The sequence below is a fragment of the Mercenaria mercenaria genome, chromosome 13 (genome assembly GCF_021730395.1).
Source record: "Mercenaria mercenaria strain notata chromosome 13, MADL_Memer_1, whole genome shotgun sequence".
In the NCBI taxonomy this organism is placed as follows: Eukaryota; Metazoa; Mollusca; class Bivalvia; order Venerida; family Veneridae; genus Mercenaria; species Mercenaria mercenaria.
The window spans coordinates 49,826,049-49,847,681 of record NC_069373.1 but is presented as its reverse complement, the minus strand read 5'-3'; the positions used below and the strand labels follow the sequence as shown (position 1 = coordinate 49,847,681).

At 35.2% G+C, this 21,633-nt stretch overlaps 2 protein-coding genes across 3 annotated transcripts in view; one reads left to right on the top strand and one right to left on the bottom strand.

Annotated features, from left to right (window-relative positions):
• The window catches only part of LOC123530330 (GRIP1-associated protein 1-like), a 62,085-nt gene extending 47,236 nt beyond the window's left edge, over positions 1–14,849 (bottom strand). For both annotated transcript variants that reach the window (XM_053521794.1, XM_053521795.1), the window contains exons 1-12: positions 14,722–14,849; positions 9,956–10,022; positions 9,400–9,461; positions 8,956–8,982; positions 8,393–8,500; positions 7,790–7,943; positions 7,062–7,160; positions 5,336–5,377; positions 4,221–4,291; positions 2,856–2,903; positions 1,448–1,479; positions 510–557 (exon numbers count right to left, since the gene is read on the bottom strand). In XM_053521794.1, coding sequence (XP_053377769.1) covers positions 510–557; positions 1,448–1,479; positions 2,856–2,903; positions 4,221–4,291; positions 5,336–5,377; positions 7,062–7,160; positions 7,790–7,943; positions 8,393–8,500; positions 8,956–8,982; positions 9,400–9,461; positions 9,956–10,022; positions 14,722–14,763 — 800 coding nt within the window. In that variant the 5' untranslated portion in view covers positions 14,764–14,849. The remainder of the gene's footprint in view (positions 1–509; positions 558–1,447; positions 1,480–2,855; positions 2,904–4,220; positions 4,292–5,335; positions 5,378–7,061; positions 7,161–7,789; positions 7,944–8,392; positions 8,501–8,955; positions 8,983–9,399; positions 9,462–9,955; positions 10,023–14,721) is intronic.
• A 99-nt stretch (positions 14,850–14,948) lies between these two features.
• Positions 14,949–21,633, top strand: part of LOC123530068 (myotubularin-related protein 14-like) — a 29,846-nt gene continuing 23,161 nt past the window's right edge. Inside the window, exons 1-6 of the mRNA XM_045310759.2 lie at positions 14,949–15,139; positions 17,162–17,218; positions 17,602–17,693; positions 18,297–18,405; positions 19,567–19,642; positions 20,230–20,284. Of these exons, the coding sequence (XP_045166694.2) occupies positions 15,041–15,139; positions 17,162–17,218; positions 17,602–17,693; positions 18,297–18,405; positions 19,567–19,642; positions 20,230–20,284 (488 nt within the window). The 5' untranslated portion in view covers positions 14,949–15,040. The remainder of the gene's footprint in view (positions 15,140–17,161; positions 17,219–17,601; positions 17,694–18,296; positions 18,406–19,566; positions 19,643–20,229; positions 20,285–21,633) is intronic.

Here is a 21,633-nt window from a genome sequence, read left to right as displayed (position 1 = left end):
TGCGAAAAAATGGAAAAATTAGGATCTATTTATTAGGGACTTCTTTCGACTACACCACGGAAGCACATTTTGGACCGAATTACTGCATTATAACCTAAAAACAACTTTCAGTTAGTCTCCCTTTTTACACCTGTTTTTTTTTTGTGGAAATAATTCAGTTCTGAAGAAATAGACATTTTTTAACCTTGCTGGCAACAAGTGATTCTGCCTTTGCGACCAGTGCAGACCAAGATTCGTGCAGGCTGATCATGGTCTGCACTGTTCGCTTTTCAGTTAGTAAATTTTCAGTGAAAACCCCTTCAAATAATAAATGGTATTGCCCAAATTGAATGATGGGCCAGTCCATTGTAGAAATATAGCAGGCTAAAGGTTAATTATATGTTGAAATCAAACAACATTATAATCAATGAAATATGAGAATGTTGTCAACTGTAGACTGTATCTCATGACAGCTTGCTACTGAGAATTTAACCCTTCCCCTGCTAAATTTCTATAATGAAATTGCTTACTTCATTTCTCCAAAAGATCTTTCCTTTTCCTCTTGTAACTGAACATAGCTGAAAAACAAAACACAATTTCAAGACTAGGAACATTGACAAATACAGGCTTCGAACAGAAACTAAAATAGTTTTATTTGGTTTGGTTTAACATCGCACTGACACAATTATTGGTCATATGGCGACTTTCCAGCTTAGATGGTGGAGGAAGATGCCAGATGCCCCTCCAAGCATTATTTCATCACCAGCGGGCACCTGGGTAGAACCATCAACCTTCCGTAAGTCAGCTGGATGGTTTCCTCGCATGAAAAATCCAATGCCTCGATTGAGGCTCAAATCCACATCAGTGAGGAGAGGATTCAACATCAGCGACCTTAACCACTCAGCCAAGGAAGCCCCTAGAAACTGAATTGAAGATGACAGCATCAGTCCTTTTGTTAAAGTTCAACTGTATATTAAAAAAAGTTTACTTTTTTGTTTCACATCACAATGACACAATTAAAGGTCAAATGGAGACCTTTTCTGCCTTTGATGGCAGAGGAAGACTCCAAATACCCCTCTAGGCACTGTATCTGGAACCGGCGGGTACCTGGGTAGAACCTCCGAACATCTGTAAGCTAGCTAACTGACTTCCTCACAGGAAGAATTTCAACCTCCAAGTAAATTTTCAAACAGTTTACTTTATATGAGTAATTATCTCTGATTAGTCTCAAATCAAAAATAAACATTATTATAGAAGTCCAGAGAGTCTTGTACATCACATACATCATGTTTAATGTAACCACTACGTCACAACAAAATAAGTTATTTTTGGCAAAATATTAGAATGACAAGTACATATTATAACCTCTGCAATACGTGAGGTTGTTATGTGTTGGTCCTCTAAAACAAATCTTTAACTTGGTACATCAGAAAACAATTCCCTCTCAAAACATTTCAAAAGATCTTACCTATCTTGTTTCTTTTTCAACTTTTCAGTCACCTAGGAAACAAAACAATAAAGTTGCATTTATCTGATTTATATCCATAACAAAAGATTCCGAAGTTTTTAAACAGTTATTGTAAAGATGATGAGGTGAATATCCAAGTGTATGGACCTGACGAAGGTGACATTTACAGAGGTCAATAGGTCAACATGAATATCACCTTCTTCAGGTTCATAGACTTTGAGATTATTAAGTATCATCCTTCAATATTTTTTTTTACTACTAAACTAAAAAACAAGCCGTGTGGCAAGTATCTAATAAGATATTAATGCAAGATAGTTCATAACATTTTTACAGAAAATCTACCCATCTATACGAACCACTCATCTAGAACTTTCTGCAGATGATCTCAAAACATAATGTACTGAATATAACACTGTAATATTGTATATAAACCAATTCTATTTACAAATTACAATGTTCACAAAACAAGTGTTAACCTTTACCCTGCTAAATTTCTAAAATGAACTGGTCCATCGTTTAGTTTAGGCAATACCAATTATTATTCAAAGGGGTGTTCACTGAAAATTTACTGAATGAATAGCAAACAATGCAGACCATGATTAGCCTGCACCTATGTGCAGAATGATCTTGATCTGCACTGGACGCAAAGGCAGAATAACTCGCCGCCAGCAAGCTAAGTGTTAAATCCATGGAAAACAAGTTTGTTTCCAAGAATATCCCTTTCTGTGATGAATATCACTTTCTATTGACCTCCATGGAACCAGTTACTGACCACAGTCTCAATAGCTCAGTGGTAAATGCCCGCTTTTAAGTGCAGGAGTCTGAGGTTAAATCCTTGGCAGTGTCATACCAAAGACATGAAAAGTGGAACCGGTAGCTCCCTTGATGGGCACTCAGTATTTATAGGGTTGCACAAGGAGGTAAAATAAGCACAAGTAAATAACTGGATATCTAGTTTGTCACAAGAGCTTTGTTGCTTGTGCTGTATGTTGATTATACACAACTCTAAATAAAATTTACCTTCACTAACCTTTTACCATTAATGAAATAAGTGGAATTTACAAGTCACAGGTAATGTGACAAATTTCTACGAATGCTTCATATATTTAACTGAGCCGCACCATCAGAAAACCAACATAGTGCATTTGCGACCAGCATGGATCCAGACCAGCCTGCGCATCCGCCTATTGCAATTAGAGAAACCGTTACTCAGCATGGATCCAGACCAGACTGCGCGGATGCGCAGGCTGGCCTGGATCAATGCTAGTCGCAAATGCACTATGTTGGTTTTTCTCATGCTGCAGCTCATGTCATTTAATGATTCAGCTAACCCCGAGACAGAGACATTATATTGTAAAATCATCAATAGAAGTAAACATTTCTCACCGGATTTACAGCAAAATTTTACCTTTTCTAGCTCTTCCTTTAAATTCTTAACTTCTTTGCCATGTTTTTCCTGAACAAAAGTCAAACAAAAAGTATGATAATGTAGAAAATAACATGACACCTTTGTCTGCATAAAGGAAAATGGAGGGGAGGGGGGATTTTTTTCAATTACAGTAACTAAATGTATAGTCTAATTCAAAATTTTCACTTTAAAGAATTGTCTCAAAATGCAAAGTTTAATATTTGTGTAAGTTATAAACTTTTCCAATAAAAATATTAAAACTTGAGACTTCACCAAGACTTATTTTCACACTTAAAATATAACTGCAAAACTAGAAATGTGTCCATGGGACACAGATGCCCCCACTACAAGACATTAAAATGATAATTTTTTCCTAGGTCAGGGGCCGTAACTCCTACAAAACTAAATGAATCCGCACGCGAAACCCCAGGTGCACAACTACACATGCTGACCAACATTCCTGTAAACTTTGGTAACTCTACGTCAAATACTTTTGGAGCTACATGCAACACAACATTAAAACGACCAATTTTTAACTAAGTCAGGGGCCATAACTCCTACAAGACTTAATGAATCCGGACGCAAAACCCTAGGTGCACAGCTGCACATGCTGACCAACATTCCTTTAAACTTTGGTGACTCTAGGTGAAATACTTTTGGAGCTACGCACGACACAACATTAAAATGACTAATTTTTAACTAAGTCAGGGACCATAATTCCTACATGACTGAATGAATCTGGACGTGAAACCCCAGGTGCACAACTGCACATGCTGACCAACATTCCTGTAAACTTTGGTGACTCTAGGTCAAATACTTTTGGAGCTACGCGCGACACAACATTAAAATGACCAAATTTTTACTAAGTCAGGGGCCGTAACTCCTACATGACTGGATGAATCAGGACGCAAAACCCCAGGTGCACAACTACACATGCTGACCAACATTCCTGTAAAGTTTTGTGACTCAACATCAAATACTTTTGGAGCTAGGCGTGACACAACACTAAAATGACCAATGTTTACAAAGTTAGGGGCCATAACTCCTACATGACTAAATGAATCCAGACAAGAAACCCCAGGTGCACAACTACACATGCTGACCAACATTCCTGTAATGTTTTGTGACTCTACGTCAAATACTTCTGGAGCTAGGCGCGACACAACGTTCTTGGAAGAATGGATGGACGGACGGACAGACAAGGGCAAATCTAAACACCCCCCCCCCCCCCCCTCCCCAAAGTGGTGGCATAAAAAAGAAACTTAACCCCTTGTCATAATTCCAGATTTTCACTACAAAAGCATTACTAATTTCCAACTGTTTATAAACTTTCAAACATTTATTTCTATGTAGAATATCTCTGACCTCATTTTCCGTTAGCTTTTGTTTGATCATCTTTTTCTCTTCTGATTCAGTGTCAACACATAACTTCAGGTCTGAAATCCAATAATAAAATACTTAACATTTGAACTAATATTTTCTGAAGTACTGTAAAGAAAGTTTGAAACATATTTGATTTTTTTTTGTTTTGTTTTGTTTTCGTTGGGCTTAACATCGCACCGACACAATTATAGGTCATATGGCAACTTTCCAGCTTTGATGGTGGATTTGTTTGTTTTGGGTTTAACGCCGTTTTTCAACAGTATTTCAGTCATGTTACGGCGGGCAGTTAACCTAACCAGTGTTCCTGGATTCTATTCCAGTACTAACCTGTTCTCCGCAAGTAACTGCCAACTTCCCCACATGAATTATCAGAGGTGTAGGACGAATGATTTCAGACACAATGTCTTTTATCACATCATCACGTAGAACATACGCCCCGCCCGGGGCTCGAACTCGCGACCACACGATATGTAGACCAATGATCTCCCTACTGAGCTACTCTGGTAAGGCAATATAGAAGCAAACATGGAAGCTGGAAAGTCAGCTGGCTCATGAGGAAAACATTGAATGTTGCAAATTTTATTCCCAGGCAAAACATATACTCAGCGATGATTTGTTTAAACACAACTTAGAGATGGTACAATGCGAATAAGTGAACTGATTCCCATTTATATCATTTAACCCTTACCCTGCTTAATTTCTGTAATGAACTTGTTCATCTTTCAATTTGGACAGTTCCATTAACTGTTAAAAAGGGTTCTTACCAAAAAGATACTGACTGAATAGAGAACAGTGCAGATCTTGATCAGACTGGCTGTTCATGATCTACACTGATTGCAAAGGCAGAATCAATCGTGTCCAGCATGATAAGGGTTAATTTCAAGGACATACACATTCACAGCAAAACTGGCTAGTTTGTGGAGATAAAAACTCCTGGATTTCCAATTTTAAAGATTCAATAAACGGGATTTTTTGTTTTGTTGGGATCAACAATGAAAGCCATGGCAATTAGTCCCCCAACAAATATTAATGACTCCACAGTAACTGTAAGAAGAATAAACTAGACAGATGAAAGGAAAAACTAAAAGAATGCTTACCATCAATAGTTTTCTGTAATGTTTCTAAATCCAGAGCAGGCTCTAAAATAACAATAAAATTTACAGTTAAGGTTTTTATAGATGTACAGTTTCTTTAAATGAAAATAAAAAACAAATAAATTTTCATTTAACTCAACATATAAAATAACAAGAGCTGTCCATAAGACAGCCAAGCTCGACTATTCGAAATATTGTCACAGAAGCTGGAAATTATTACCCAAAATGTTAAATATCAAAAGAGTTTTAAGTTCAAAAGGGGACATATCAGAGTTATGGGACTTGATGCTATCAAATAGTTTTATAACCCCGAAGAAACATGTTAAGTTTCAATTCAATATCTGCATTAGTTTTGGGGATAGTAACTTGCATGTAAAACTTTAACCAGAATTTTCTAAGTCCAAAAGGGGGCATAATTTGCTCAAAATACATGTTAAGAGTTATGGAACTTGACCCAGTGAGGTAGGTAATTGATCTAGAAAAAGAATAAATAAGTTCCAAATCTATATGCCTTTTAGTAATAGCTGTATGTACTTGCACGCAAAACTTTAACCAGAATTTTCTAAGTCCAAAAGGGGGCATAATTTGGCAAAAATACATGCCAGAGTTATGGGACTTGACCCAGTGAGGTAGGTAATTGATCTAGAAAAAGAAAAAATAAGTTTCAAATCTATATGCCTTTTAGTAATAGCTGTATGTACTTGCACGCAAAACTTTAACCAGAATTTTCTAAGTCCAAAAGGGGGCATAATTTGGCCAAAATACATGCCAGAGTTATGGGACTTGACCCAGTGAGGTAGGTAATTGATCTAGAAAAAGAAAAAATAAGTTTCAAATCTATATGCCTTTTAGTAATAGCTGTATGTACTTGCACGCAAAACTTTAACCAGAATTTTCTAAGTCCAAAAGGGGGCATAATTTGGCCAAAATGAAGGTCAGAGTTATGGGACTTGGTGCTATCAACTAGTTTTATAACCCCGAAGACACATGTGAAGTTTCAATTCAATATCTGCATTAGTTTTGGAGATAGTAACTTGCATGTAAAACTTTAACCAGAATTTTCTAAGTCCAAAAGGGGGCATAATTTGCTCAAAATACATGTTAGAGTTATGGAACTTGACCCAGTGAGGTTGGTAATTGACCTAGAAAAAGAATAAATAAGTTTCAAAGCTATATGCCTTTAAATGATAGCTGTATGTACTTGCATGCAAAAACTTAACCAAGGTGTGACGCCGACGCCGACGCCGACGCCGACGCCAGGGTGAGTAGAATAGCTAGACTATTCTTCGAATAGTCGAGCTAAAAAATAAATGTTCAATAACAAAGATTTCAGTGTTTGTATTCATCAATGTTTAGATGCTAAATTTTCATTTTGCACTGGCATTGTCGAAGATGTGAATGATGGCTCATAAAAACTTCAACAGTATAACTTTGCTTTTGATAAAGGTATGACAAATTGAATATCTGCCATTCTTCAGTCTAAGTTTTAGACTTTATGTTGATGAATATGGGACCAGTACAAAATTAATAAATATTGTGGGTTGGATACTTTTTGCACATAACTTTTTATGTGTTGACAACAATTCATATTTTTAAACCATGTATACTTAAGGAAAATATACTGGTAAATATACATGACAGTATTCATTACGCTCTTCAGACAGGTCGCTAAAAACAGTAAAAGACGTCCTGAATATCAGACAATTTACAGTAATTTACTGGGTCTTACCTTCAGATTCTGTGTTAACTTCTTCAGACGTTTCATCAACATCCTCTGCAGTTAATTCACTTTTACTTTCACTTTTACTTGAAGTCTTGGACTGCAGATCTAAAATACCGTAACACTTTGAGTTCATAAAATATTCCACATATAGTTGGACAAATAAACACTTGCCTCTCTCTAAACAAAACATCTGTTTTGCTAACAACCCCCATGCACACAAAATAAATCTTTAAAACTGTAAGTCACAAGTGAGAAATAAACATTAACATAGTTTGCAAATGAGATACTGTAAAATCAATAATATTTGTGTGGACTGTCTTTCGTGTATTTAGTGGGTCAGTTAATCTAAGAAATGTTATCCATACAATAAGTAAACTTTAAGTTCATTTTATGTTCAAAAGCTGAAACCCACTAACTGATATCCCCACTACACAGCTGTTTTGACTGAAACCACTGATTCCCATCCAATGAAATTAAATGGTTTCACAGTATCCAACATAGAGGTATATTCAACACAGCATTTATAAATCAATATTTCTATGACAAAAGATTATATAAGATGATAAATAAAAATTCTTTTTCTGGGAGATCAATAAGTTTAGTAAAACAATTACCTAATACATTTAGAAACATGAAAATTGTAGTCCCCTAAACACAATAAAGCAAAAACAAAACTTTAGAAATCACACACACATATAAAAATAATTCTAATGGATGGGGTACAAAATATTTACCTGACATACTCCTCTGCAATGCAGCATTTTGAGCCTGTAGCCTGCGTACTTCATCCTCAAGATGTGAAGTTTCCTCGCTAGCACCTAACTGACCTTCTTTGTTTTCCTTCAACTCAGACAATTGTTTCTCTAAATCTTCATTGCTTGAAAGAAGCTGAAAGAGGTAACATTATTAAAAGTCTATTTATAGCAAAGGGTTTTATTTATAACAGGTGCTTTTGGGTAAAAAAAAAAAGACAGATTTATTAAAATAATTTTCTATACATTCACTATAAATAAACATATGTTTGTACACTTTGTTAAAATAAGTGGAATATTTAAACCTGGGAAGTCTTTTATAAACAAGACCACTGTCTGCAAGTGCCAATGTTCATCTGCAAATGCTTGACATAAACCAATATGCATAAAAATATATATATGGTTCTTGGCCTTCTTACTCAACCACAGACAATAAAGAAATGTAAAAAATTTCAAAGCCATAGTATTCAAGAAGCAAGAAGATACTGATGTAAAATATGAAACCATCGTAAAACACTATAAAAGTTACTGTATACAAGTGAGAGAATGCAAAAAAAGTAAGACATATTTTACACTGTTACTTACATTGGCAAGTTCTTGCATCAATGTTTGATTCTGAACTCTAAAATCATCCTCTTGACTTTGTAACTTCATCTGCAAGTTATCTGCCTCCTGCATTAACAGTTCCACTTCCTGCTCAAAGAAAAAAATTAGTTTGTTTTGATTGGCTTTAACATTGCATGGACACAGTGTAAGTCATATGGCGACTGATCCAGTAAAATGGAATGTTTTATGTCAGTTTGTAACATGACATACCTGTAAATTTAAGTTCAAATTAAATTGTTAAAATAATTTCTTGCACAGAATATACCAGTACTGATAAGGAATCCAGAAACACTGGTAAGTTTAACTCAAAGTCATTACCGTAATTACCCCTGTATAATGCATAAACGATTATAATATTAAAGCAGCCCCAATTTTAGCCCAAAATCCTGGGAAAAAAACATTTTTGGTCAATTCTGAGGTAGACTGAAAATGAAATTAGAATTTACATTGACACCAGTTATTAATTTTAGCTCCACTGCAGTAAGTAAACAAACAAATGAATAAAACTAACGAACAACAAACAATACAGTGACTATACTGACCTTTGCTTTCTTGCTTTTGTTGATGGCCTATAATAAAGAAAGGGACATCATCTTAGTTGTTAAACAACTTTACCAATTAATACATTCATGACATAAAAAGCATATTTTATAAACATTTGAAATCGATAAAAGATATATTCAGTTTCATAAATAGAGAGTACCACAAGCATGGATATAAACCTCTTAACTAAATTACCAATACTAACTAAATCGAAATTCCAGTGCATCAAGTATGGTAACAGAGAAAACTATCATGTGGTCACAAAATAGAACCGCTAAGAACATTTCAATCAAACAAGTGACGAGACAGTTGTTTCTCTGACTCTCGGTACAGTGCAGATAAAAACACTCACTAGAACTTGGTTTTCCATTTCTCAATGTCCCTCGGGTTGGGGAAGACAAAGGGAGACACGTAGGATCCTTTCATATTAAAACGTAAATTACCTTCTGTGCCTTCTGCAACTCTTTCTCTGCGGTTTCTGCTGCATCCTTCAAATTCTGAATTTCTGTTTTAAAAAACGAACAACTCATTAAAACAATAAATATGAAATTTATCACTTTGAAAGAAATTTGGCCCTGTTGACACTGTACAATAATTTTCTTTTAAAAAGATACATTATTACATGTATACTGAAATGAGTCCATTTCTATTGTAATGAAGCTTTGCAGCCTAATTTGTGTTTTCCAAAAAATGACTGTACAGCCAAACTAATGTTTTCCAATTGAATTGTATTTCATTGCTTTACTTAGTTTATTTTTTAAATTGTTACAAAGAATATGCTCTAGAGTTTGTAATTTCATCTAATCCATTTTCAGTTCATATGTCTTTTTCTTTTTTTTTCGCATTTACATGTGTATATACCACATTTTTAAGGGTGCCAAACTGTATAACACTCCAGGTAACATGCAAAGCAGTAAATCAGTTATATCATTAGAGACAATGACCAAAATGAACTGATACATTATACAACTGAATAGAATAATCTGCAATACATTTTACCTCTCTCCTGTTTTTTATTTGCTGACTCAAGTTCATATTTTGCTGTTCTCAACTCGATTAGCTGCAGCTGCAAAGTAATAAATATTTACAATGATCTGGCATTTTAAATGAATAGTTAGAATAAATACATGTATACAAATAGATATTGTAACATATGAGCAGCACCATGAGAAAACCAACATAGTGCGTTTGCGACCAGCATGGATTCAGACCAGACTGCGCGGATCCTGACGGGTACACAATGTGCAAACATTAGGTTACATCAGCTTGTTGACTGGTTCCTAAGTTAGTATAGGTAACAGACTAATGGAACAGCAGTCAGATTGTCTTGTCAAAAAGGCAGCATCTTACTTTTGGATATGAGGCTTATGTCTGGTTACTTAAACATTAAAAAATTAGGAAAGCCTCTTGCACTGGATCATCTTCTGTATCATGGGCACAGTTTTTATTTCATTGATCACGTTTTAACATGCTGCTATCTGATTGAGGCCCTATAGGGTAGCCGAAATAAGAGCTGTTTGAAAATGCAATCAGGCATTTTTGTGCGATTACGTATCATCTTGTGCTATTTTTGGCATTCTTAGGCCATAACAGAAAAGTACATTTTCATAACAATGTAAGACTACAGAAATCTAATAGAAAGAATATGTATTCAAACAGAAAATGCCGATTGTCTACAATCTTCAGTGTAAAGATCAGAAGACCACAGTAGCACTGAGATCTTCAATACTGGCAGACTGTACAGGGCTGTTTAGAGGTCTGGTAATCAATATGAATACTGAGAATGGTATTTACAAAGAGGAGACTATATTTTATCTTTAAACAAGAGCACCGCCTTGCGGGTGCTGACGCTCATCTGATTTTTTTTGTGTAATAGAAATATTGTCCTACCCATGATTTTCTAAGTCTAAAAAGGGCCATCATTCTTGCAAAAAGCAGGATAGAGTTATGTTTCTTGATGTTCAGTGTCCACTTATGATGGTGAAAAACTGTTGCAAGTTTTAAACCAATAGCTTTGATAGTTTATGAGAAAAGTTGACTTAAACATAATACTCAACCAAGAAAATGATTTTCTAAGTCCAAAAGGGGCAATAATTATTGCAAAAAGCCGGATGGAGTTATGTTGCTTGCTGTACAGGGTTAGCTTATGATGGTCAACAAGTGTTGCAAGTTTCAAAGCAATAGCTTTGATAGTTTAAGAGAAAAAGTTGACCTAAACATAAAACTTAACCAAGAAATCTGATATTTTCTAAGTCCAAAAGGGGCCATAAATCTTGCAAAAAGCAGGATGGAGTTATGTTTCTTGCTGTACAGGGTCAACTTATGATGGTGAACAAGTGTTGCAAGTTTTAAAGCAATAGCTTTGATAGTTTAGGATAAAAGCTGACCTAAACATAAAACTTAACCAAGAAAACTGATTTTCTAAGTCCAAAAGGGGCAATAAATCTTGCAAAAAGCAAGATGGAGTTATGTTTCTTGATGTACAGGGTCTGCTTATGATGGGTGAACAAGAATTCCAAGTTTCAAAGCAATAGCTTTGATAGTTTAGGAGAAAAGTTGACCTAAACATAAAACTTAACCAAGAAATCTGATATTTTCTAAGTACAAAAGGGGCCATAAATCTTGCAAAAAGCAAGATGGAGTTATGTTTCTTGATGTACAGGGTCTGCTTATGATGGTGAACAAGTATTCCAAGTTTCAAAGCAATAGCTTTGATAGTTTAGGAGAAAAGTTGACCTAAACATAAAACTTAACCAAGAAATCTGATATTTTCTAAGTACAAAAGGGGCCATAAATCTTGCAAAAAGCAAGATGGAGTTACGTTTCTTGCTATACAGGGTCAGCTTATGATGGTGAACAAGTATTCCAAGTTTCAAAGCAATAGCTTTGATAGTTTAGGAGAAAAGCTGACCTAAACATAAAACTTAACCAGGCAACGCCGACGCAGACGCAGACGCCGACGCCGACAACCGCTCAAGTGATGACAATAACTCATCATTTTTTTTCAAAAAATCAGATGAGCTAAAAAGGGGAGATGATTTGAAAAGTTTGCTCCCATATTTTTCTCATCATTTTAAATACATTATTTTAAAAGTGACAGGAAACAGAAATATTTATAATTCTTTAATCCCAGGAAAAATAGGATCGCAAATTCAATAAATAGTACATAGCAATTTGTATGCTGTAACTGGAAGTTTTTATCAAATTCTTGTTTTCTCAGGACTGATGAATGAAAATAATAGACTTAAGTCTTAATGTTTTCTTCAGTATTTATAACATGGATTGTGCTCATGAATGGTTGAATTCATTTTACTGCTTTTTAAATTAGTAAATAAATAAAGATGGCTACCTGAAATCGCTGTTAAAATTTCATATTCAATATGCCTCGGACCAGAGTATTATAAATTATAAATAATCGAAAAAACCAAAATAAACGTAATAATGACAAATACATGACAACTAATCATAACAGTACATAATAGGGAATCGATCCTACCGATTTTCATTGCAAAGCGACAAAAATCAGGAGCTATCCCTCTACAGTAACATGCATTATACCAAATGAGATATATACTATTGAATAAAAAACGTGTACTTCCAGCACGTGAACAGAGCGTCTGACATCAGATTTTTTTTTTTAAGAATACGCTTTTTCTTTGTACCTAACCGCAACGTCTTACACATCAGTACAAATATGGATATATGGTATATATACACGTAGTGTACACTTGTAGTGAGCACAGTGCATATAAATAAATATACCTCTGCGAAGGGTGCGCCTATCCAAGAGGCGGAAATTACCTGTAACACAATACAATATGGGCAGTGTTGTTTTATTCCGAAATTTACCTATAAATTGATAAGTAATCCATCCTATGCATAGCTACGAAAATTAGGACTGATCCCCCTACGTTAACATGCAATATACCGCTTGAGATATTTACTATCGAATTAAAAAATGTGTCCTTCCGTGCTGTTATCAATATAAACTGTTCTTTTCAAATGTTATGGGATAAGTTGAAGTTGTATCGATTCCCGATAGAGGCAGTGCCTTATTTCATAGGAAGTGGCTATTCTTACAGTCCCATAGGAATAGCCTCGCAGGCTATTCTTACAGCTCTCCCATAAGAATAGTGAAAAGCCCGCAGGTGGTTATTCCTACGGCAGTTTTGTATTACAATACATTGTACTGAAGTCATTCAATCGATATATTTTCAACCGATTTCGGAAATGACATGTTATCAAATGTAAAGTATAAAACTAAATTAAAGGGCAATAAACATGAGAAAAACTCATTAGGTGCAAAGAATAAAAATTACTACAGGTGCTAAGTTAAAAACATAGTGAAGGAAGTTACTGCAGATGTACAGTAGCCAGCCGCTCAGCAAATATGCTGAGGCTGGGGCTGGACTGTACATAGTGAGGAAGGCCATTCCATAGTCTGATTGTAGGGGGGAAGAAGGAGTTCATGTGGTATTGAGTACGGGACTGTGGAATTAGGTAGTTAAGGTTTCTGGTCGGAGTTAGATGGTTATGGTCGATGCATACATGATTCGTTCCAATTTTGTAAAAATAGATGAGAGAAGATTGTATGCGCTGTTGTTCTAAAGTTTGCCAGTTTAGGGTGTTAATCATCTGGGTTACACTGCTTGTATAATTAAAGATAAACCGTGCTGCTGATCTTTGCACTTTTTCGACTTTGTATGAGATGGACTTTTGCTAGGTGTGCCAGATGGATGAGCAATACTCGAGTTGTGGACGGACATAGGTGTTATAGGCTTTCTCTTTGACCTTTTTGTTTGATGTCTGAACATTTCTTTTGATGAATTTAAGAGAGTTGTTTGCTTTAGACGAAATGGTATTAATATGTTCAGACCAGTTTAAGTCTTTAGTTAGTGTAACATCTAAGTATTTAGCGGTATCGGTAGATTTCAGTTCCTTGTCATGCAGGGTGTAAGGAAACATGACAGGGTTTTAGTTGAAAACACTTGGTCAATATTTTTTAGTGTTTCAATATTAATAACGTATGTATTTACATCTACATCTGTACAATTAACCAACAATCCTTTTCAGATTTATTTAGAAGACAAATTAATATTTCAATTAAGTAAGTATTTTACATTTAGTGACTTACGATAAATTCGTTGTATCAAAATTGTTTGTTTATACATGTAACAAATGAAAGTAATAAAATGGGTTATACTTGGGGAAATCACTTCCCTTTTTTGTCCTCTCTGGATTTCCTTACCGGAAAAGTAAAGACGTTGGGTGAAATTATATCAGTCAAATGAATTCAGTACGATAAGTAACACAAAACTGCCATAGGAATCACCATCTGCAGGCTTTTCAGACACCTGCTGGCTTTTCACTATTCTTATGGGAGAGCCGTAATAATAGCCTGCGAGGCTATTCCTATGGGACCGTAAGAATAGTCACTTCCTATTTCATATTAAATTCTTCTACAGATGTGCCTGCTTGTATAGCGGCTGAGATTTTATATAATCTTAAATACAGACATGCTCCTAAGCTCCACTATTAACATTCCCTACTCTGTCCTAATTTGTCACTGAACACCTGTTGACTGATGAGTGACAGGAAAGGGATGTGCCAAAATTTATGCAGCTGAAAATATGATTATTTTTCAATATTGGAGGGCTGCATATGAGACAGATTTTAATTAGATGAAAAGATCCTACATAAATATTATGGCTTGCATAGCAACACGCTGAAAATATGATATGACATTGTCAAAATAATCAAATAACCTGCATGCGATGAAATTCATCCTCTGATAAAGCCGACGCCATTTTGTATAAATGTCACGTGATTAGTTTCCCGTAGATAGTAACGAATATTTTACATCAATTTACTAAATAATTGACGACAATTTCTTGCATATAAGAAACAAATTTCAGAAGTAATTAGTACTGTGACGAATAAAAGTAAAGAAAAGTGTTTATTACTACAAAAATTAACGTTCATTATGAAAAAAAACGAAACTAGGTCAAACGAAACTCTTCATTGCTTTAATGTTTACCCCGGAAGTTGGCTTATTTTGCCAACAAACACGGAAGAAAGAAAATAATGACAGAAGCATGTGATCAGTTGGTTCGTGCCGACGAAATCCATGCTTTACTTGAACATTTTTCAAAGAACTCATACAGGGTGAAAGGCGACCCAAAGGTAAAGGGTTGGAAAGTGACAGTGGCTTTTTTGTCACATAATTTCGCGATGTGAAGGTTTCAGTTCAGTAAATAAATCGAAAGTAGGGCTCGATTGTGTACCACGTTTTCGTCTGGAACACATATTTGTTCTTGTTTCAGTAGGTCAGTTGTGTGTGCATCAATTTGGTAAACATGTGTGACATGCCGGATCAGCGTTTTTTTTCACCAAAATATTCGGCGAAATTCATAACTTTATCATGACATCACAGTACATTAGGGGTTTTAACTGACCAATCAGAGAGTTGCATTTTAGAGTACCTGCCAGTTTCCACTTGGGTATAACAAAGTATATTTACAATGAACATATAGCGACTTTAGAAATAAGTATCACACTTTTTCAGAAATCAAATTAAGATTTTTCACTGCACATGCCCCAGATGATGCTACAAACAACAAATCTTTGAAGTTTCATTGAAATATTGTATCAATTTAATACCTTTATTTTAGTTAAAAGTTTGAGATTTTACACAGGGAGTCTATGATAAAGTCCGAGTAAAATGTAATCAATACCCAAGTGAAATAAATATCATTCCACAATGTTTTGGACATGTTAAAATTATGAATTCGGCCCCATTCCCCCCTCGAAATAGTATGTTTTTTTCCCCTTTCTGATGCCTAAAATTCCCCTCCGAAAATAAAAAATAAAATGCCAATTAATTAAATCATAATTCACTAGTTTATTTTATTTATTTTCATATAGAAAACAGTTCACCGCGGTATCTCGCGTTTTGTTTACATCGACACCGTTTGGAGTAACTTCCCTTGATAAATCAGTATCATCGAAGCGCTTTATTATTCTGCACAACAACGCTGTTGAATGATAGTCTGTAAATGATTTGCATTCTATTTGTTTGGCCGGGTAGTGTTGAGTTTTCCATCTTCTAGTCAGTCAGGATTTGATTTTATGCTTTGGGAAGGGACTAGTCCAACGCAATTTTTTTTACAGTTTGTTTTTTATTGTGACAGGTCAAATGTAACAGTGACTGCAAATGTCAGAATTTGACAGAAATAAAAAAAAAAAACGGCCACTCACCAACTTGTTTAGGAAGGGACCAGATGTCTGCTGTAAATTTTGGTAGTCTAATGGATGTCTTATCCTCTACATTTGAAAAATTTATTCAGATATTTGGTATTGATATGCTACATTGTGTTATATGCATGATATGTCATGTCACAATGTTCTTATGGGCCCTGAATTTATCAATAAACTTGAAACTATAGTTTATTTACACACAAATGAAAATTCCCCTTTTCTTAGTTTTACGTCGTATTTTTCCCCCTCCAAAGGGCACCGACCCCCTTCCCCCAAAACTGAAAAAAATCACTGCGGATAGCCCAATTGAAACATCGCAGCGCATTTCAGTGTACTGATCACGTGGTCAGGATAGCCCGGTGCTGTATGAATCGAGCCCACCTAATGTAGGCGGGATGGAGTGATATGACAGTTTGGCCTCGTACAACAATTTTGCCCATTTTGCACATATTTCAGTTGGGATCATAGCAGATATATGCAAATAGAATGACACACAGCTCTTACTTTGGAGTTCAGTTGAAACATCCCAGTACAGATAATGTTACGATATGTATCCAAATACAATGTTCACCTGTCAAGAATTATCATGTTGCTTGGAAGAGTCTTAATATAGTCTGTAAACTGTGTTGCTTGTTTCTTACATTGTAAACCTAAGGTCAATATATTTTAATATTAAAAATTATTCTGATGATTGTCATGACTGACTTCAAGCTTTTTCAAAAACTATACCTAAGTGTTGATACATATAGTTTTAGAAATTGGTTTGTTGTAGTTTCTATAGACTTGACTGTTTTTTTCTCACCTTTTAATATTTGGTGCCTGACTTTGGATTATTTTGAAATTACTTTCACCAAATTGATATCAGATTCCTTTCACCAGTTTAAAAAAAGTTCTTTGCTTCTGACAATGGCTCCTGAATGATGTTTAAGTTTTTGATTTGCATTTTAGGGTGATCCAGTGACAGGGAAGTGTCTGAAGCTCTATGCCAAAGATTACCAATTTACAGTATGTAAATGAACATGCTTTTATCTAATAATTTAGTCTTTTAATCAGAATTTAATTACTGTGAAACCATGTGATTTCATGGGCACTAAATTTCTAGTTTTTGACCAAATTGGCTATTTCTTGGGGATAAGAATTCATATACCGGATTTAAAACATAACATAAATTGGATTTCCACTTGTTCACTAAGATTTAATTTCATATATTGATTAAAATCAGCCATGAAAATTAGTCCCCAAGAAATATTAATCAATGATTTCAAAATATTGTATACATGTATATAAAGACTTGAAAAACAAAAGAAAAAGTCAAATGAAAATGATGAAATAGAATTTCAGGATAAATTATTGTGTACAAGATGTGATAAAAATAGAGTACATTACAGGTGATAAACAACACAGCAGGAGATCTGTGTGCACACTACCCCAGCAAACTGGCTGTACTGGAATATGAAAAATGTTCTACAGTTAAAGAAAGGTTTCTATACTTTTATTTACAGTTTTGTCATTGTCAACACGAAATTCTACTAGCTTCAGGTATCTTTGTCATATGCTTTTAAAAACTGAATAAAAAGATTTGAGCATGCTCATAAAAATGCCTATTATATTCCATAAATAGAATGAAAATACCCACAGTAAAACTTCAGAACAATTGACTTTAAATTAATTAATGCTTTTGCTGATTCAGCCTTTTTCGGGCTATCATATGATAACCATTTTCTGCCACATTAAGCTTGTTAACCACAATATTTTTACACTGTCTTCTTATCTTATTAGATGATTTTTTTTACTGTCTAAAGAGTGTATGAATGTATTGAATGTATGAAGTAAAACCTAAGATATATGGAACAAGAGGAATGATTGGTGATTGATAAGGGCGTTCGCTCAGATTACAGGTCATTGGTTTGAACCCATTTTAGTCAAAACTTCATCCTCTTGTATTACATACATGTAAAGTAGGACCTTTTAACCTACATCAGACTCATGAGTGTTTCAAATATCCTGGAAGCTTTTTTTTGAAATATTAGTAGAGCAAAAATGTGATAACAAAATTTTATCTGATATGTTTGTTTTATTTCAGGGTGGAGAGCCTTTTCGACAGTAATAAAGTTAAAAACATATTTAAGCAAGCTAGGTTTGCCAGATGTCGGTCCAGATTTGTTATTCCTGTAATTCTGTTCGAAGGGAAGGTATGTTCTTTTATACTGGTACTTTTTGAGCCGTGCCATGAGAAAACCAGCATAGTGCGTTTGCGACCAGCATGGATCCAGACCAGCATGCGCATCCGTGCAGTCTGGTCAGGATCCATGCTGTTCGCTTTCAAAGCCTATTGCAATTAGAGAAACCGTTAGCAAACAGCATGGATCCTTTAGAACCAGACTGCATGGATGCGCAGGCTGGTCTGGATCCATGCTGGTTGCAAATGCACTATGTTGGTTTTCTCATGGCGCGGCTCAAATGGGGATATGGATATCCTCTTATCATCATATACTTGCAGATAGTCTGTAAGCAAAATTCCTCATTAGCTTTCAAAATGAATGCAGTTGATAACCCATTTGTAGAGGTACATAATGAAAATGATCTTTGTTTTCAGGGTCTTTGTTTTGTTCTTATGAATTTTATATTATATATTTATATTAATGCGAAATCATTAATTTTCTATGGGGGACTAATTTTCGTGGATTTCAAAGTTGTGTCAGTTCATAAAAATTACAATGAATAAGTAACATTTCCTTTCAGACTGTCTCAAAACTTGAAATTCACAAATAATAGCTATTTAAGACAACACCAATAAATTTGCATACCAATGAAATTAAAAGATCTCACAGCACAAGAATAATCAGATAAGAAGGTAATTTTACCCTGCTAAATTTCTATAATGAACTCTTCCATCTTTTATTTTGAACAGTACCATTAAGTGTTAAAAGGGGTTCATACAAAAAGAATACTGATTGAATGGCAAACAGTGCAGATCATGATCAGACTGCATGGATGTGCAGGCTGATCATGATCTGCACTGGTCGCAAAGGCAAAATCAATTTGTCCGGCATGATAAGGGTTAAACAGGTCTTTTTTTTGGAAATTCCTTTCCACACAGTATTTTACCAGCTTGAACATTATTTGACTGGTGTGAAGTGACAGAACATTTAAGCTTTTTCAACAGGTTATCAACTGAAATTATGCCATTTTGCACCCAGTAATGTTGGCACTAATTCTAAGTTCTACTTTGTTAAGGCTTTGGTGAAAAAAATTTCTACATTGTTGTAGAGATCCCTGTGCATCCAGATTTCATAAAAAAGAAAATTTACTCATTATTGAAAATTTTTATTAAAGTCCTGTTTTACTTTCAGCATGTCTGCAGATCTGCAACTGTATCCAGTGGTGCAGAGATGTACAGTAGATCCGGTCTAGATTTCATCTTCACAGGTATGTTGTAATTTCAGTCCAGGTTTTACAGTCAAACTTTTGCCTAAGGCCACTTTATACTGTCTAAAGATCATTAGTGTCATTCCAGATATAAACATTTGCAGCTGACAGTCACACCCGGGCTAAAAACCACCTCCGAATAAAGGCCACAACTATAAAAGTTGCATATGAAGGCTGTTAGTTTCTCTTCCTGTTTTACCAGAAAACAATATAAATTTATCTGTGTGTAGGGATTGGTTAGGCATAAAAAAACTGTTTGTTTTCAGTAACACGGGTAGGTAGGTCAGTAATCTTTTTAATTTGATTTTTAATTTCTATAATGAACTTGTCCATCTTTCAATTTGGACGGTAACATTAACTGTTAAAAGGGATACTGACTGAAGGGCAAACAGTGCAGATCTTGATCAGACTGCATGGATGTGCAGGCTGATTATGATCTACACTGGTTGCAAAGGCAGAATCAGTCATGTCCAGCATGATAAGGGTTAATGATTTCACTGTATCATGCAATATTCTTAATTTTGAAGAGTGAAATCCTGTGTGTATGCATAGGAATACAAGTGTAAATTTACATTTCTAACTAACAGGTGGAGAACAGAGTACAAGTACAGCATCAAAGTCAGTGCCAACATCAGAACAAAGGTAAGACATCAGTAATCTTCATATGAGCCGTGCCATGAGAAAACCAATTGAACTCCGCCCAGTCTGTTCAGGCTCCCTGCTGTTTGCTTTTAAAGCCTATTGGAATTGGAGAAACTGTTAGCGAACAGCATGGATCCGGACCAGACTGCGCGGATGCGCAGGCTAGTCTGGATCCATGCTGGTCGCAAACCCATTATGTTGGTTTTCTCATGGCACGGTTATTATAGTCTCTTTCAATAATAAATTTATAATAATTTGAAACTTGAAAAATCATGTAAGGTATTGACTGTAAACTTGGCAGATACGGTAACTGCGAATGTGGTGATGTGCAGTGCACAAAAAGTGGGTCAGTAGGTCAAACGTTAAAGTCACCAAATGAGGTACAATTTCAAATCTAATAAAGTATTTAATGTCGTGAGCAGAACTGAAAGAAAATTCAAAGTTTTGACTTCAAAGTTAGCATATAGGCTGATTGTGGTGAGCCAATATGCAGAATGCATGAGTTTGGTCAGTAAGTCATTCAGATTGCAGTCACAAATTGAACTCAAAGGTCAAATGTATCTGTTATTTATGTCCAGAGCTTAATTTAAGAACTATTCAAGGTATTAAATTGAACTCAGAATATAGGTAGGTGGAGATGAGATGATGTGCAGAGAGTAACAACCCATTTTACTGCTCCCACCCGTCCACCACCACCAACCCCCATTAACCCCCACATTAAGCCCATCCCACCTATAATAAAACAGAAAATTCTCACTTTCTGTTTCATACATGCATAAGTATCCGGTCACTGCTATCACACAAATCCCAAACTACCACCTAACAGACATATACACACAGAGACAAAGGTATTTTCCACACATTCTATTAGAAGTTGAAATCCATGAATTCATATCCGGATGAGTTATCAGTTTTGATCAAACACAATTTTTTTGCCAACAAAAGAAAAATTTTAAATGTTTTCACTGTATTTGACAAGATTTTTAGTTTTTAGCTCGACTATTCGAAGAATAGGGGAGCTATCCTACTCGCCCCGGCGTCGGCATGAGCGTTAGCGTGAGCGTCACACAAACGTTAAAGTTTGCGTACCACCCAAAATATTTTCAAAGTCCATTGAGATATTGCTTTCATATTTTGCATACTTGTTTACCATCATGACCCCAGTCTGCAAAAAGGAGGAGGCAACTCTATCGAGCATTTTGACTGAATTATGGCCCCTTTTCGACTTAGAATAAATGTTAAAGTTTGCGTACCACCCAAAGTATTTTCAAAGTCCATTGAGATATTGCTTTCATATTTTGCATACTTGTTTACCATCATGACCCCAGTCTGTAAAAAGGAGGAGGCAA